This window comes from Manis javanica, chromosome 4 (genome assembly GCF_040802235.1).
Source record: "Manis javanica isolate MJ-LG chromosome 4, MJ_LKY, whole genome shotgun sequence".
Lineage (NCBI taxonomy): Eukaryota > Metazoa > Chordata > Mammalia > Pholidota > Manidae > Manis > Manis javanica.
In genome coordinates, this window is record NC_133159.1 from 24,528,275 (window position 1) to 24,540,722 (window position 12,448).

General features: G+C 43.7%; 1 protein-coding gene across 2 annotated transcripts in view; it reads right to left on the minus strand.

Moving 5' to 3' along the window:
• Positions 1-222: 222 nt before the first annotated feature.
• The window catches only part of YARS1 (tyrosyl-tRNA synthetase 1), a 35,038-nt gene continuing 22,812 nt past the window's right edge, over positions 223-12,448 (minus strand). The window contains exons 6-13 of one of the 2 annotated variants that reach the window (XM_073233579.1): positions 11,612-11,704; positions 8,043-8,178; positions 7,494-7,579; positions 4,957-5,092; positions 4,074-4,168; positions 3,004-3,197; positions 2,324-2,465; positions 223-1,051 (exon numbers count right to left, since the gene is read on the minus strand). In XM_073233579.1, the coding sequence (XP_073089680.1) occupies positions 941-1,051; positions 2,324-2,465; positions 3,004-3,197; positions 4,074-4,168; positions 4,957-5,092; positions 7,494-7,579; positions 8,043-8,178; positions 11,612-11,704 (993 nt within the window). In that variant the 3' untranslated portion in view covers positions 223-940. The remainder of the gene's footprint in view (positions 1,052-2,323; positions 2,466-3,003; positions 3,198-4,073; positions 4,169-4,956; positions 5,093-7,493; positions 7,580-8,042; positions 8,179-11,611; positions 11,705-12,448) is intronic. The other variant, XM_073233580.1, reaches the window with a different exon arrangement.

Sequence of the window (12,448 nt, forward strand, 5' to 3'; positions counted from 1 at the left end):
GGAACATGTTCAGCCCACTCCAAACACAGGACCACAAAGTGGGCCTCATCTTCGTACTGCCAAAGAAGTCCAGGTGTCCATCATCATCCTATCCAAACCACCCCCCCAGTTACAGGGTCAAAAGTCCAAGACACAAGCAGTCCTGGGTGAGGGCCCAGCAGCTGCTACACACTTGTGTCCCTCTCTCCTGAGGTGACCTAGCTCACAGGCCCCATCCAGACATCCTTGTTCAGATTTTATTTGAATTCATGACAGTGATGGTCAGTGACTCTGAGATGCTTTATGGAGACGTACCCCACCCTCTCTCAAGAAAGGACCAGCCTGTGCCATCTATTCTACTTTTGATGTTAACACACAGCTGGTTTGGGGAATATCCCAACTTAGAGGATCAAGAGAAATTCCAGGAGCCCTGGGGCACGCCCTGCCCTCCAGCGCCAAGCCTCCGGGCTGGCAGGCATTGGGAGACAGCTGCCAACCACTTGGTGGACCACAAGGTTCTTGTTTTCCCTTCCCTTTCCTTTTCAAATCCCACAATTTCCTGTAATTAAGTTCAGTCAGACACCAGAACCCAGTCAGAGGTACAGCTGCTGGGATAACTCTAGGAAAACTTGGGAACCAATATTATTCCAATTAGAAGGGTTGTGGCATAAACTTTTTCTATGAATTACACTGAAACCAGATTTCTCAAGTCAGCTGCCAAAGGAAGAAGGCAGAGCTGGGCTGGCTGCTGCCCCACCCTCGTTGCTACCTGGGAGGCCAGCCTGGATGATCCTGCATTCGGGGAGGCTGAGCTGCCTCTCACCAAGTTCTGCCCCTAATCAAGTCCCAAGCTTCCTGCTTCAGTGTCCTGGGGGATGGGTAAACAGGCGATGGACGAGGGAACTGAGGAGAGAGCAGATCAGTCAGGATGATGGGAGAGGGGAGGAAGACGCTGGCTTAGCTAGCTGATGCTTCCCCCTTTCAGCGATTTACAGGAGATACGTCCCAGCTTGGTCATGAAGTTGCTCTGCTTCCACTGAGCAATGCACTCCTCAGAAATTTTAAAGTCAGCCTAGACAAGATAAACAGAGTTACTACATTGATCCAAATTGACGGTGGCAAGTCTTCAAGACAACAATAACAACTCTCTTACGATGAGTAAACAGACTCAACTTCTCCAAGAGCAGTTTGTCAAAAGCTGTCATGTTCATGTAAATTTTGACTCAAGTAAATTCATTTTAGGGATTTATTTTACGGAAAGTCATGAATAACTACAAAGAACAATGTACCAAGACACCATCCCACCATTCTAATAGTGAGAAACTGAGAACCTCAATGTCCAAGGTTTAGTAATTTGGTTAAATTATGCTAATTATGATGCAATGCTAATTACTAAGATCCCCCTCAATATTTAAGAGGATGGGGGAGTTTTTTTTGCACTAAGTTAAATAAAAAAAGAATAAATGTATATGATTCAAACTGTAAATATATTATCTTTGCACAAAGAAAGTCCAGAAGGAAAGAACACTAATGACATTCTTCAGTATCTCCAGGTACCCAGACTATGGATATTTTATTTCTTTCATTTACCCCTCTATTTTAGACATACCTACAATCAACATTTATTTATAGCCAAAAAATAAATTATTTAAAAAAAAGCAGCCTGGAAAATCAGGTAAGGAAAGGGTGGACAGAGCCATTTGCCACATGTAGGAGGATGGAGAGAGGCAGAAACCTCTCTGTATGTCCTTCAGAAACACTTTGTCCAACTGAGGAAACAAGGTATTAACTAGAAAAAGCCACACGTTAGTTCTATGAAGAGACTGAATTTCTGCTGCTTTATTAATTGATGTAGCCTAAGCACCTAGAACTGTGCCTGACATAGATACTAGGGACTCAGTATTACTTGAATGAATGAATTCAGGGTCACAAGGGCAGGCCATATAGAGTCAATGCCCCTGAGGGTGAAGAGGGAATGTGTGCTCTAAATCACAGAGGGTGGGAGAGGCCCTGGGAGGATTTTGATTCTGGCCCATCACTTCTGGTGACTCTGTGTGGCCTTGGCAGGTATCCTGCCAGTTAAAATGGGGATAATTCCTTAAGATGGCTGAAGATCAAATGAAAAAATGTCTGCAGTCCCTCACATGGTGCCTCTGACAGTCTCTCAGTACTGAGGACGGGAGGGTGCCCATACTCTTTGGGCATATCCTGCAGAAATGTCTGGAATGAAGGAGAGGCTCAGATGCAGTCTCGCATCTCGCGCAGCTGTGGGTTCAGTAACAGAGCAGTTCTAGGAACATAGGCCTGGCAGCCCAGGGAAGAGAGAACTACTGCAGCTTTTTACCTGTAACTTCTCAAAGACTTTCTTCTTGGGCTTGAGCTCTTCGTCTGGTTGGCCCTTCTCATAGCCCTTCACAAACACTCGCTCGCCAGGAGCAGAGCCTGCAGGAGGGTCCAGAGGCTCAACCTTGTGGCTTGTTCCTTCTCTGGGGAGACACAGGACAAGGAAAGATTGAGGCTACGGATGGCCTCTGGTTGCCATGGAGGCCAAAGCATTACGGCCTTTACATAGGGGTCCTAATGGGATTTAGAGCTTTCTCAATGCCAGAGCCCCAGGTCCTCACTGTTGTACTAAATGTCTGGATAACACAGGGCTAAACTGAAATCCTATGTTGGGAGAGACCCCAAAATCTGGGCTTTTAAGGGAGGAAGTGTCTGTAATGAGACAGCATGGCCTTAATAGCCAATGAGAACTGGGTTTGAATCCTGGCTCCACCTTTTCCCAGTAGTGAGAGTTTGTAGTGAGACACTGCTTTGAACCTTCAATTTCTGTTTTAATAAAATTAACTTTTGGTAAAGTGCTTCATTCACAGAACTTGCACAATAAACAATTCCTTCATGCACTGTCTTTTGGACAATGTTTTCATGGTTTCTATCTGGCATATGGAAGGGCATCCTGTGGGCCAATTCCCCCCTCTTCTTGGCCTCCCTGGGTGCTGTGCCCCACCCCACATCCTCACTCACATAGAGGCACACAGAAGCATGCCTTGAGACTCAACTCCTCTCATCTTCTGGGGTTTCAGATTGCACAGCACCACCACCAGCCTATCCTGCAGTTCCTCCTTGGGTACAAACTGCACCAGGCCGCTCACCACAGTCCGTGGCTCAGCTTCTCCCACATCAATCTTCTCCACATACAGGCTGTCTGCTTCTGGATGCTGCCAGCAAGAGATATCAGTCCCAGAGAGTATCATAATGGGAAAGATCATAAGGCCTGGTGAACCTGGACTCTGGAAAGGTTCATCCGCTCCCCACAGAGGCCTCCGAGGGACGCTCCAGCATTAACTCTCTTTCCAGGTCCCAGATAGCAGACAGGCCAATGGGCTTCGAAGGTACATTCTACTCTCAACCAAGAGGCAGGCATTGAGTAAAATGAGCCTAACTGTGTAAGATGAGAAGAAATCTCTAACAGAGATTAAATGGTCTGGGCTATCTGGCTAGCTACCATCATGGCCATAGCTGCACAGGTCGGTCCTCAGTGACTGGGAGGTGGGAGAGGCACCATGGCTGGCCTCGCCATCTGAAAGTGCATCAGTTGTTCTTGCAAAGCAGTGTAGGTGGTTGGATGGTTACAGTGAAAAAAAAAGGCAAATCAATGCTGGGAGGGGAAAAGTGCCTACAGCAATGGTTCCAGCTCACTGGCTACATAACCTTCCGTCTCTGGGGAAAAGTCCTCCTTTCACCATTTTCCGGGAGGTGGGGATGAGTGGGAGACAAAGCAGCTGATCCAAGATAAGGCCTGCAGCTAGTCCAGACAAGCCAGTAGCGGCCAGGTGAGTCCACCAGATTGATTTAATGGATAAACAAGTTCTCTCTGACTAACATCCGCCCCCTACTCTGAGTTCCTGGCTGTGTTTGGTTGCACAGGGTCCAGAGGCAGCAAAGGGAAAAGCCTGATGCCTGGAATCAGACCTGGGTTTGACCTGCAATATGACCGTGGGAATGTTGCTTCCCATCCTAGGCCAGGTTTCCTCCAGATGGAGACAGACAGACCTGACCCCTACCCACCTCTCTGGGATGTGAAAAACGAGTACCTTGTCCACACTAATGACTTTCCCCACACGGATGTCCAGCCGGGATGGGATGGCCTCTGGTTCTGAATTCTTGACAGGGCCTTTGGCAAGTGGCTCTGGGAATGAGAAGAACCCCAAGGGGTCAGAATTCTCCTTTCCCATGATTGGTCAACGGCTAGCTGATCCCACCAAATGAGGATAGTAGCAGAAACTGATGCAGAATCTCCAGAATCTGCCCACTGAGTTCTACCTTCTTAAAAATGGGGTCAGAAACCTTTGAGAAGGGACCCGCCAAACTTTCATCTATTCTCTCCCTCAGTTCTTAGGCTGGAAGGACAGGGTGGGGGTAGCAGTGGCTTTGCCACCTCTACGCATTTCCATTCACGCATTCCACTTATATTTACTGCATCTTTTCTGGGAGGGTCACACAAAACTATTGATATTAAGTATCTCAACATCACAGACAAATAGTTGGCCAAAGAAGAGCCAGTCAGAAGCATGTGGAAGAGACTGGGGAAAATCTGAAGATGAGCTTCCCTACAGACGCCATGCGGGCTCCACCTGAGCAGAGCAGTCAGGCAGGGCACATTTGTGGTCTGACCTGCCTGTCTCCCTAACTGAAGAGGCGGGTTTAGCAGAAGGATTAAAGCACACATCTCACACCAGCATCCCCCAGGAGGGTTGGCACAGCAGGATGTAAATGTAACTCCAGAGCAGAATTAAACCCCGAAGAAGAGGACACATATTCCATTCCCATAGCCAACAGGGTAAGACAATCTTACACTTCTGGCCCCGGGGCTTTTTGGCCCTCAATGCGAGAGACCTTTTCTCAATGCGGAGGCCCACCGACAGGCTCCATCCTGGTGAGGTCATCCCTCTCCCCCGCTGTCCCAGCAGGCCTTACTCTGCTTTGAGGGATCTGGGTAGGCAGTGCTGGACAGTTTCTTCAGTGCAGGGGTATTGAACTTTTCCCGGATGGGGTCCAACAACTTGTTCAGGGCGACTTCCACAGACTTCTTTAGGTCTCCTGGGTGCACTACCTGCAAAAGTACACAAAGGCCTGGTGAGATGAGGCACTCCAGGGGGGCACAGGCCATCCAAATCCACTATGAATAATGTGCATATAGGATGCAGGCTGTCTTCCCAACAAGAGTCTTTGATCCTCAGAACAACTTAGTGAAGCTGGTGAAGCAGAGAAGAGGAAAAAAGTTCAGAAAGGTATCAAACTTGTCTGAGATCCAGGTCTTCTGACTCTGAATTTCAAGCTAACTTGAGGGTTTTTAGATGCCAGATGTTAGCAGACAAATTATTGTTCCTCCATTTATGCAAAGTTCAGTGGCATAAGCGAGGTGTCATTTACAGGCACAGAAATATTTGCATCGGCAACCCAAGGGCTAAAGATAGCCTGAAGTGGGGCTGACTGAGCAGGGAGAACAGGGCTCTGGATCTGGTCAGACAGGGCTTAGAGTCCCAGCTGGTATGTGACCCCAAACCAAGCACTGAAGTTTGATATTCTTCACCTGGTAAGGTAACAACACCTCTACCTCATAACGTCAGAACAAGGATTAAATCACAACATCGGGGGACATGGTGAGCAGTGCTGTCAGTTCAGTAACCCAATTTTCCTTCTTGTGTCCTGTGACTAGGCCTGGAAGGATCTTCTAGTTATTCTGAGGGGATATGCCTTAGGTACGAATACCTATACTATAACAGTGCTTACATTTTTGTTCCTGATGCTATTCCTTCATTTTCTTGGGACTATTTCATTTTTTACAATAAGAAAGCTTTAGACCTACACTGTCCAATATGGTAGTCATGTAGATATTTAAATGTAAATTAGAATTCAGTTCCTCAGTTGCACTGGTCACACTGTAAGGCTCACCAGCCCCATGAGGCCAGCAGCAGCTGTGAGACAGTACAGGCAGAACACCTCCACCACCACAGACGTGCTGCTGGATAAACTGCTCCAGGCTTTTTCCAGATGCATTCCTTCTATTCCCTCTCATTATTCCCACAAAGAACTGCTCACAGGGTGGAGGACTGGAGTACAGAAGGGATGCAGAGCTACGGTGGTGAAACATCCAAAAAATGGGCCTTAACAGCCCTCAGAACCTCAGAGGTCACTGGGTCTTTTCCTCCATTTGATGCTCAAGCCCTCATACAACACTCTGACCTCTGCCTGAAGACCTCGATGACACAGGTCATGCGAGTTAGCCTGTCCATTGTCATACAACTGAGATCATGAGAAAGTTCTTCCTGATGCTGGACCTAAACATGCCTGCCTGTGGGTCCACCTGCAGTTCTGGTTTGGCTCTATGGTGCCACAAGAAGAAACCTAACCCCTCTACTGAGAGAGTCCTTCACTGATTTGAGGATGATCAAACACATACTTCCTTCCCAGATAAACACTCCCAGGTCTTTCAAGTGTGCTTTTGTGACATGGCATTGAGTCTGTCTGTTCCTTATCACAGCAGCCTTCCTCTCCCCACTCACACACCCCAGGCTGTCAAAAAACCCACACAAAATTGAGCCCACGGCTGAATGTGCAACTCCAAGTGTACCTGCAATAATGGGAAACTGAATGGACTATCAACTCCCTGGTTAGAGACTCCACATTTCTGATGTCTTAGGCCAAGACTTCATTAACATTTCCAACAGCCCTATCATAATGCTGATTCAGCCCAAATTCAGTCAACCAAAACCTCCCATTTTCTTTCCTTACATAGGCCACTATTATATCTTTACTTTATGAGCTGGTCCTGCCTCTCTCTCCTAAATGTTCCCCCTCACCTTTTAGACTCTGGTCAGACCAAACCACTTGTGTTCCTCATGTACCATGCTGCTCCATCGTACCAAGTCTGTGCCCAATTTATCTCCTCAGGAACCCTTAATCCTCAAGTGAAACAGTGTTTACATGTTGACCCACCATGAAGCCAGCTAATTATTTCCTCATATTTTACTTTGGGGCCATGTACATATCTTCATTGTACAGTGACACAGTAAATGATAATATTTACATGTCTGCCTTTCCTATGGGATGATGAGCTTCATGAGGATTCAATCTTTTTTATAATGCCAGCCCCTACCATGGCGCCTAACACATGGGCACCTCGTTTATCTTTCGTTAAACTATTTGAAATGAATAGTAGCCTCTATTTTGTCTTTTTATAGTTGTATCTTTTTTGAACCTTGTGTACCTTTCCCTAAGATGCTTCATATCATTGGGTTTGGCCCTTCATCCCAGGGTAAGTCCTTTGCAGAGTGATTAGGACATCAAAATATTAGCTTTGTGCCATCTGCCCAACTAACCTGTGAACATTACAAAATATATTAGCCCTGGAGCAAGAATGCCCTGTGGTACATAAGCAGGAACTGGGTAGGCCAAGATGGAGAGGTCTGTCACAATGAGTTCAGCGGGGATTACTCCTTTTCTGGTATTACCTCATCAGCAAAGTCCTTTTCCAGGTCCAGGTAAGCTGTGTAGGTTTTGTTTCCACCCCATTTCTCATCTCGAAGGATCACAAACTCTAGGAGAAAAAGGATCCACACCAACAAAATCAGTGATAATGGCAGAGTCAGCATTCCTAGCTCAAATGTATGGGTATCTGTAGTTTTTGCATATATTTTGAATTTCATTATATGGCATTTTATTGTTCTTAAATTGAAGAGTGGCCATGTTATAGCCCAGAAAGCATCCAAGCTCAAAAGGAAGGATTGTGCCTTACATGATTTTATGTGCCTCTGATTCAACATGCCTGCCTCTGCCCTCATTTCTACAACCCCTCCCACCCACCCACTCCACTTAGACCCTAATCCAGTAACAAAACACATGGATAACTAAATGATACCCCAACTTCAATCATACATTAATACATATGAAATCAGAGAAGCCCATCCCTGGAGAAAGACTCTTAAAAATCAGAAATATGATCAGCGCACTTGTTTCACATTTCAGCCCGGCCTCTGAGAAGTCATCAGGGAGTGTCTTACCGGACTTGAGGGGAAAGAGAACATGCTTGATGAAGGATAAAACCCCGTTGTTCTCCACATTCCCTGGCTCACAGAAGGCCTTCTTCAGCTTTTTCTTCACATCCTCCTTCGGATCAAGGAGATCAATCTTGGACTCCTAGAAGCCATGGAGAAGAGGACCTCTTGTGGTTGAAAATGATAGAGTATGCTCAACTAATCTGCATATATATATATATATATATTTAAAATTTTTTTATTAAAGTATTATTGATATGCACTCTTATGAAGATTTCACAAGAAAAACAATGTGGTTATTACATTCACCCTTATTACCGAGTCCTGCCCCATACTCCATTGCAATCACTGTACATCACAATAGTAAGATGCCACAGAGTCACTACTTGTGTTCTCTGTGCTACACTGTCTTTCCCACGATACCCCCCACACCATGTGTGCCAATCATAATACCCCTCAGTCCCCTTCTCCCTCCTTCCCCACCCACCTTTCCCCACCCCTTCCCTTTGGTAACCACTAGTTCCTTCTTGGAGTTTGTGAGTCTGCTGCTGTTTTGTTTCTTCAGTTTTGTTTCATTGTTATACTCCACAAATGAGGGAAATAATTTGGTACTTGTCTTTATCTGCCTGATTTATTTCACTTAGCAAAATACCCTCTAGCTCCACCCATCTTGTTGCAAATGGTAGGATTTCTTTCTTTCTTATGGCTGAATAGTATTCCATTGTGCATATGTCCCACATCTTTATCCTTTCGTCTACTGATGGACACTTAGGTTGCTTCCGTATCTTGGCTATTGTAAATACTGCTGTGATGAACATAGGGGTGCATATGTCTTTCTGAATCTGAGAACTTGTATTCTTTGGGTAAATTCCTAGGAGAGAAATTCCCGGGAAAAATGGCATTTCTATTTTTAGTTTTTTTGAGGAACCTCCATATTGCTTTCCACAATGGTTGAACTAATTTACATTCCCACCAGAAGTGTAGGAGGGTTCCCCTTTCTCCACATCCTCGCCAACATCTGTTGTTTCCTGTCTTTTCAATGGTGGCCATTCAATGAGCGATATCTCATTGTGGTTTTAAGTTGCATTTCCCTGATGATTAGCGATGTGGAGCATCTTTTCATGTGCCTGTTGGCCATCTGAATCTCTTCTTTGGAGAATTGTCTGTTCATATCCTTCGCCCATTTTTTAATCAGGTTATTTGCTTTTTGGTTGATGAGGTGTGTGAGTTCTTTATATATTTTGGATGTTAACCCCTTGTTGGATATGTCATTTACAAATATATTCTCCCATACTGTAGGATGCCTTTTTGTTCTGCTGACGGTGTCCTTTGCTGTACAGAAGCTTTTTAGCTTGATATAGTCCTATGTATTCATTTTTGCTTTTTTTCCCCTTGCCCAAGGAGATGCGTTCAGGAAAAATTTGCTCATATGTATATTCAGGAGATTTTTGCCTATGTTGTCTTCTAAGAGTTTTATTGTTTCATGACTTACATTCAGGTCTTTGATCCATTTTGAGTTCACTTTTGTGTATGGGGTTAGACAATAATCTAGTTTCATTCTCTTATATGTAGCTGTCCAGTTTTGCCAACATCAGTTACTGAAGAGGCTGTCATTTCCCCATTGTATATCCATGGCTCCGTTATCATATATTAATTGACCATATATGCTTGGGTTTATATCTGGGCTCTCTAGTCTGTTCCATTGGTCTATTGGTCTGCTCTTGTGCCAGTACCAAACTGTCTTGATTACTGTGACTTTGTAGTAGAGCTTGAAGTCGGGGAGTGTAATCCCCCCAGCTTTACTCTTCCTTCTCAGGATCACTTTGGCTATTTGGGGTCTTTTGTGGTTCCATATGAATTTTAGAACTATTTGCTCTAGTTCATTGAAGAATGCTGTTGGTATTTTGATAAGGATTGCATTGTATCTGTAGATTGCTTTAGGCAGGACGGCCAATATATATTTTTTAAATAAAGATTTAAACATTAACAACTTTTATAAAAACAGAATTAATCAGAGTGAAGAATCACTCACTCATAATATTGCCACCCAACAACAACAAAAACACAACTTTTTATTTTTACTGTGTTCTTCCCAGGCCTTGTCTATAGCACACAGAATCGTTACAAAGGTACAGTTAGAGAACAAATGTCTATCCTTTGCTTTTTCACTTGAGACTATATTGTAAGTATTTCTGAGTGGCTGCTTAGTCTTCACTTTTAATTTTTATGATGTATTATATTCACAATTATTATTAGTGACAATATAACTTAACTGTTAGATTATGTCTTAATTTTCACAAATTTATAATGCTACAATGAACATCTTTGCAGAGGTTTTTTTGCCTTCTCTAGGATTATTTCCTTAAGCTAACAGAAATTGCTAGGCCCAAAACTATTTCCTGAAAGGGGTACACTAACTGACATCGTCATCAGCAATGTGTGAGGGTACTTGTTTCAATGGATCACTGACACCAGATATTATGCATGATCTAGGGCCATGTTTCCTTTTTAGGGTAATAGAATTTGTTTCTTATTTTACAGTCAGTGAGCTCATGCTCATTTGGGTTCATTGGTTAACAAATTCTGGTCCACATATGACTGTGTAGGAATCACCTGGTACTTTTAAAAAGTATAAAATTACTGGACTCTACCTGAACCTTGTGAGTCAAAACATTAAAAAAATGTGTATTTTTAAAAAGCTCTCTGAGTGATTCTGGTGCCGTTAGGTTGAGGAACTGCTGCTGGTGCCCATTTCCCAGGTGAAGATATGGTGAATATCACCAGATAGGGAGGGTGAGTGACATGGCACTTTGTCAGAGAAGTAACTGACACATGGAGCACTTTAACATGAGAGAGAAAGGAGTAAGTATACTCCATTAAAAATGAAGAGACCAACCTCTGATCAAAGATGGAGAAGCAGGCTTAAAGGACTAGATGAGCAACCAAACATGACTTCGATGAGAATCACCCAGGAGGATTTGAGAGAAAATACAGACACCAGAGTGGTCCCTAAAGTGGTCCCCACTTTATCAGGAGTTCTAAGAACAGGGTCTAATCAACTCTTTTCTAAAAACATTCTCTATGTGATTCTGAAGATCAACCATGTTTGGGAAGCCAGAATTCAACCGTTCACATCTTTGGGTTCCACTAAGTCCTCTATTCTGTACCCTTGAGATCAAAACAAAAACATACTTTCCCTAAGACTTTTAAATGTTAAAAGATACATTTATCCTATTAATCACATCAAACATCACCCTAAGAATCAATATGCTAATTGGTGTAATGCAATCCCAGCCTTCTCATTAGTAATGCTGACTTTTATCATGATTCTATAAATGATGAAATTATTTTGGCTTGTGCTTTTTGTCAGTAGCAGTAAAACTGTTAAAATTATGACTGGATCCCATCAAGACTGCTTCTGAGTCCTTCAGTATTGAAGAATCCTGGAATTAACTGGATGGCTTAAGATCCCTTATAATTCAAATACTTGAGAATTCTAGTTAACCAGGTTAGAAGAATCCTCAGTCTTCTCATCTCCTGATAAGATTTCTATCAAATCAGAGTTGGCAACCTACCTCTTCTGAAGAGCTCATTTTATTGCCAGTTAATCCTGGAACCATAGGATTCATCAGATGGACCCGTTTTGAGTATCCAAGTGTAGGGAGGTACTGAGGGGTTAGAAAGAAACATACAAAGTACTATAAGTTCTATTAGTATAAGTTCCTCCTCAGTACCCTGATCTCATCTAACTTGGCTAGCAATTTAATGGTTTAATATATTCCTTCCAATCTTGTTTCTACTTAATATATAACTTTTCAATGGTGATCATAATGTAAACAAAGTTTTCTCTACAGCTTTGCAGGTAGTATTACATTGTGAGGCTACTGGATTTACCCTCCCATCATGAACAACTATAAAAGCTGTAAATACATAAAATAATCATTTGCGAGCATTGAACAGCAAGAGTAGAGCTACAAATCTTGAGAAAAGAGAAAGCAAAGCGACCCTATACTAATGCTGGCTTTCTCCTTGAGGACTTTTTTTTTTTTTTTTTCAAACCAGGTGCTCAGATAAAGAGACCAAGCACAGGGTAGCAATCTGACTAGGAAGCACAGGAGACAGAGACTGGATTTCAGGGCTGCCAAGAGGCTAGGGTTTAGGAAGGATTCTAGAGAAAAGGGAGCCCCTCTCCACAAACCTAAGTAAAAATTCCCCATTGATTTATTAACTGACTAATAGCTATGTATGCAAATGGAGAGACTCCAGAAAGCCCAGGAGAGAATGGGCTCTGGGAGGCCGGAGGCCTGAGCAGAGTTTTCAGAGGCTATACACAGTGCTGGGGGGATAGAGGTTGAAGATTAGGTCCAATCAAAGCAGAGAGGGCTTTGTGAACACCCTGAGATCCCAGCGTG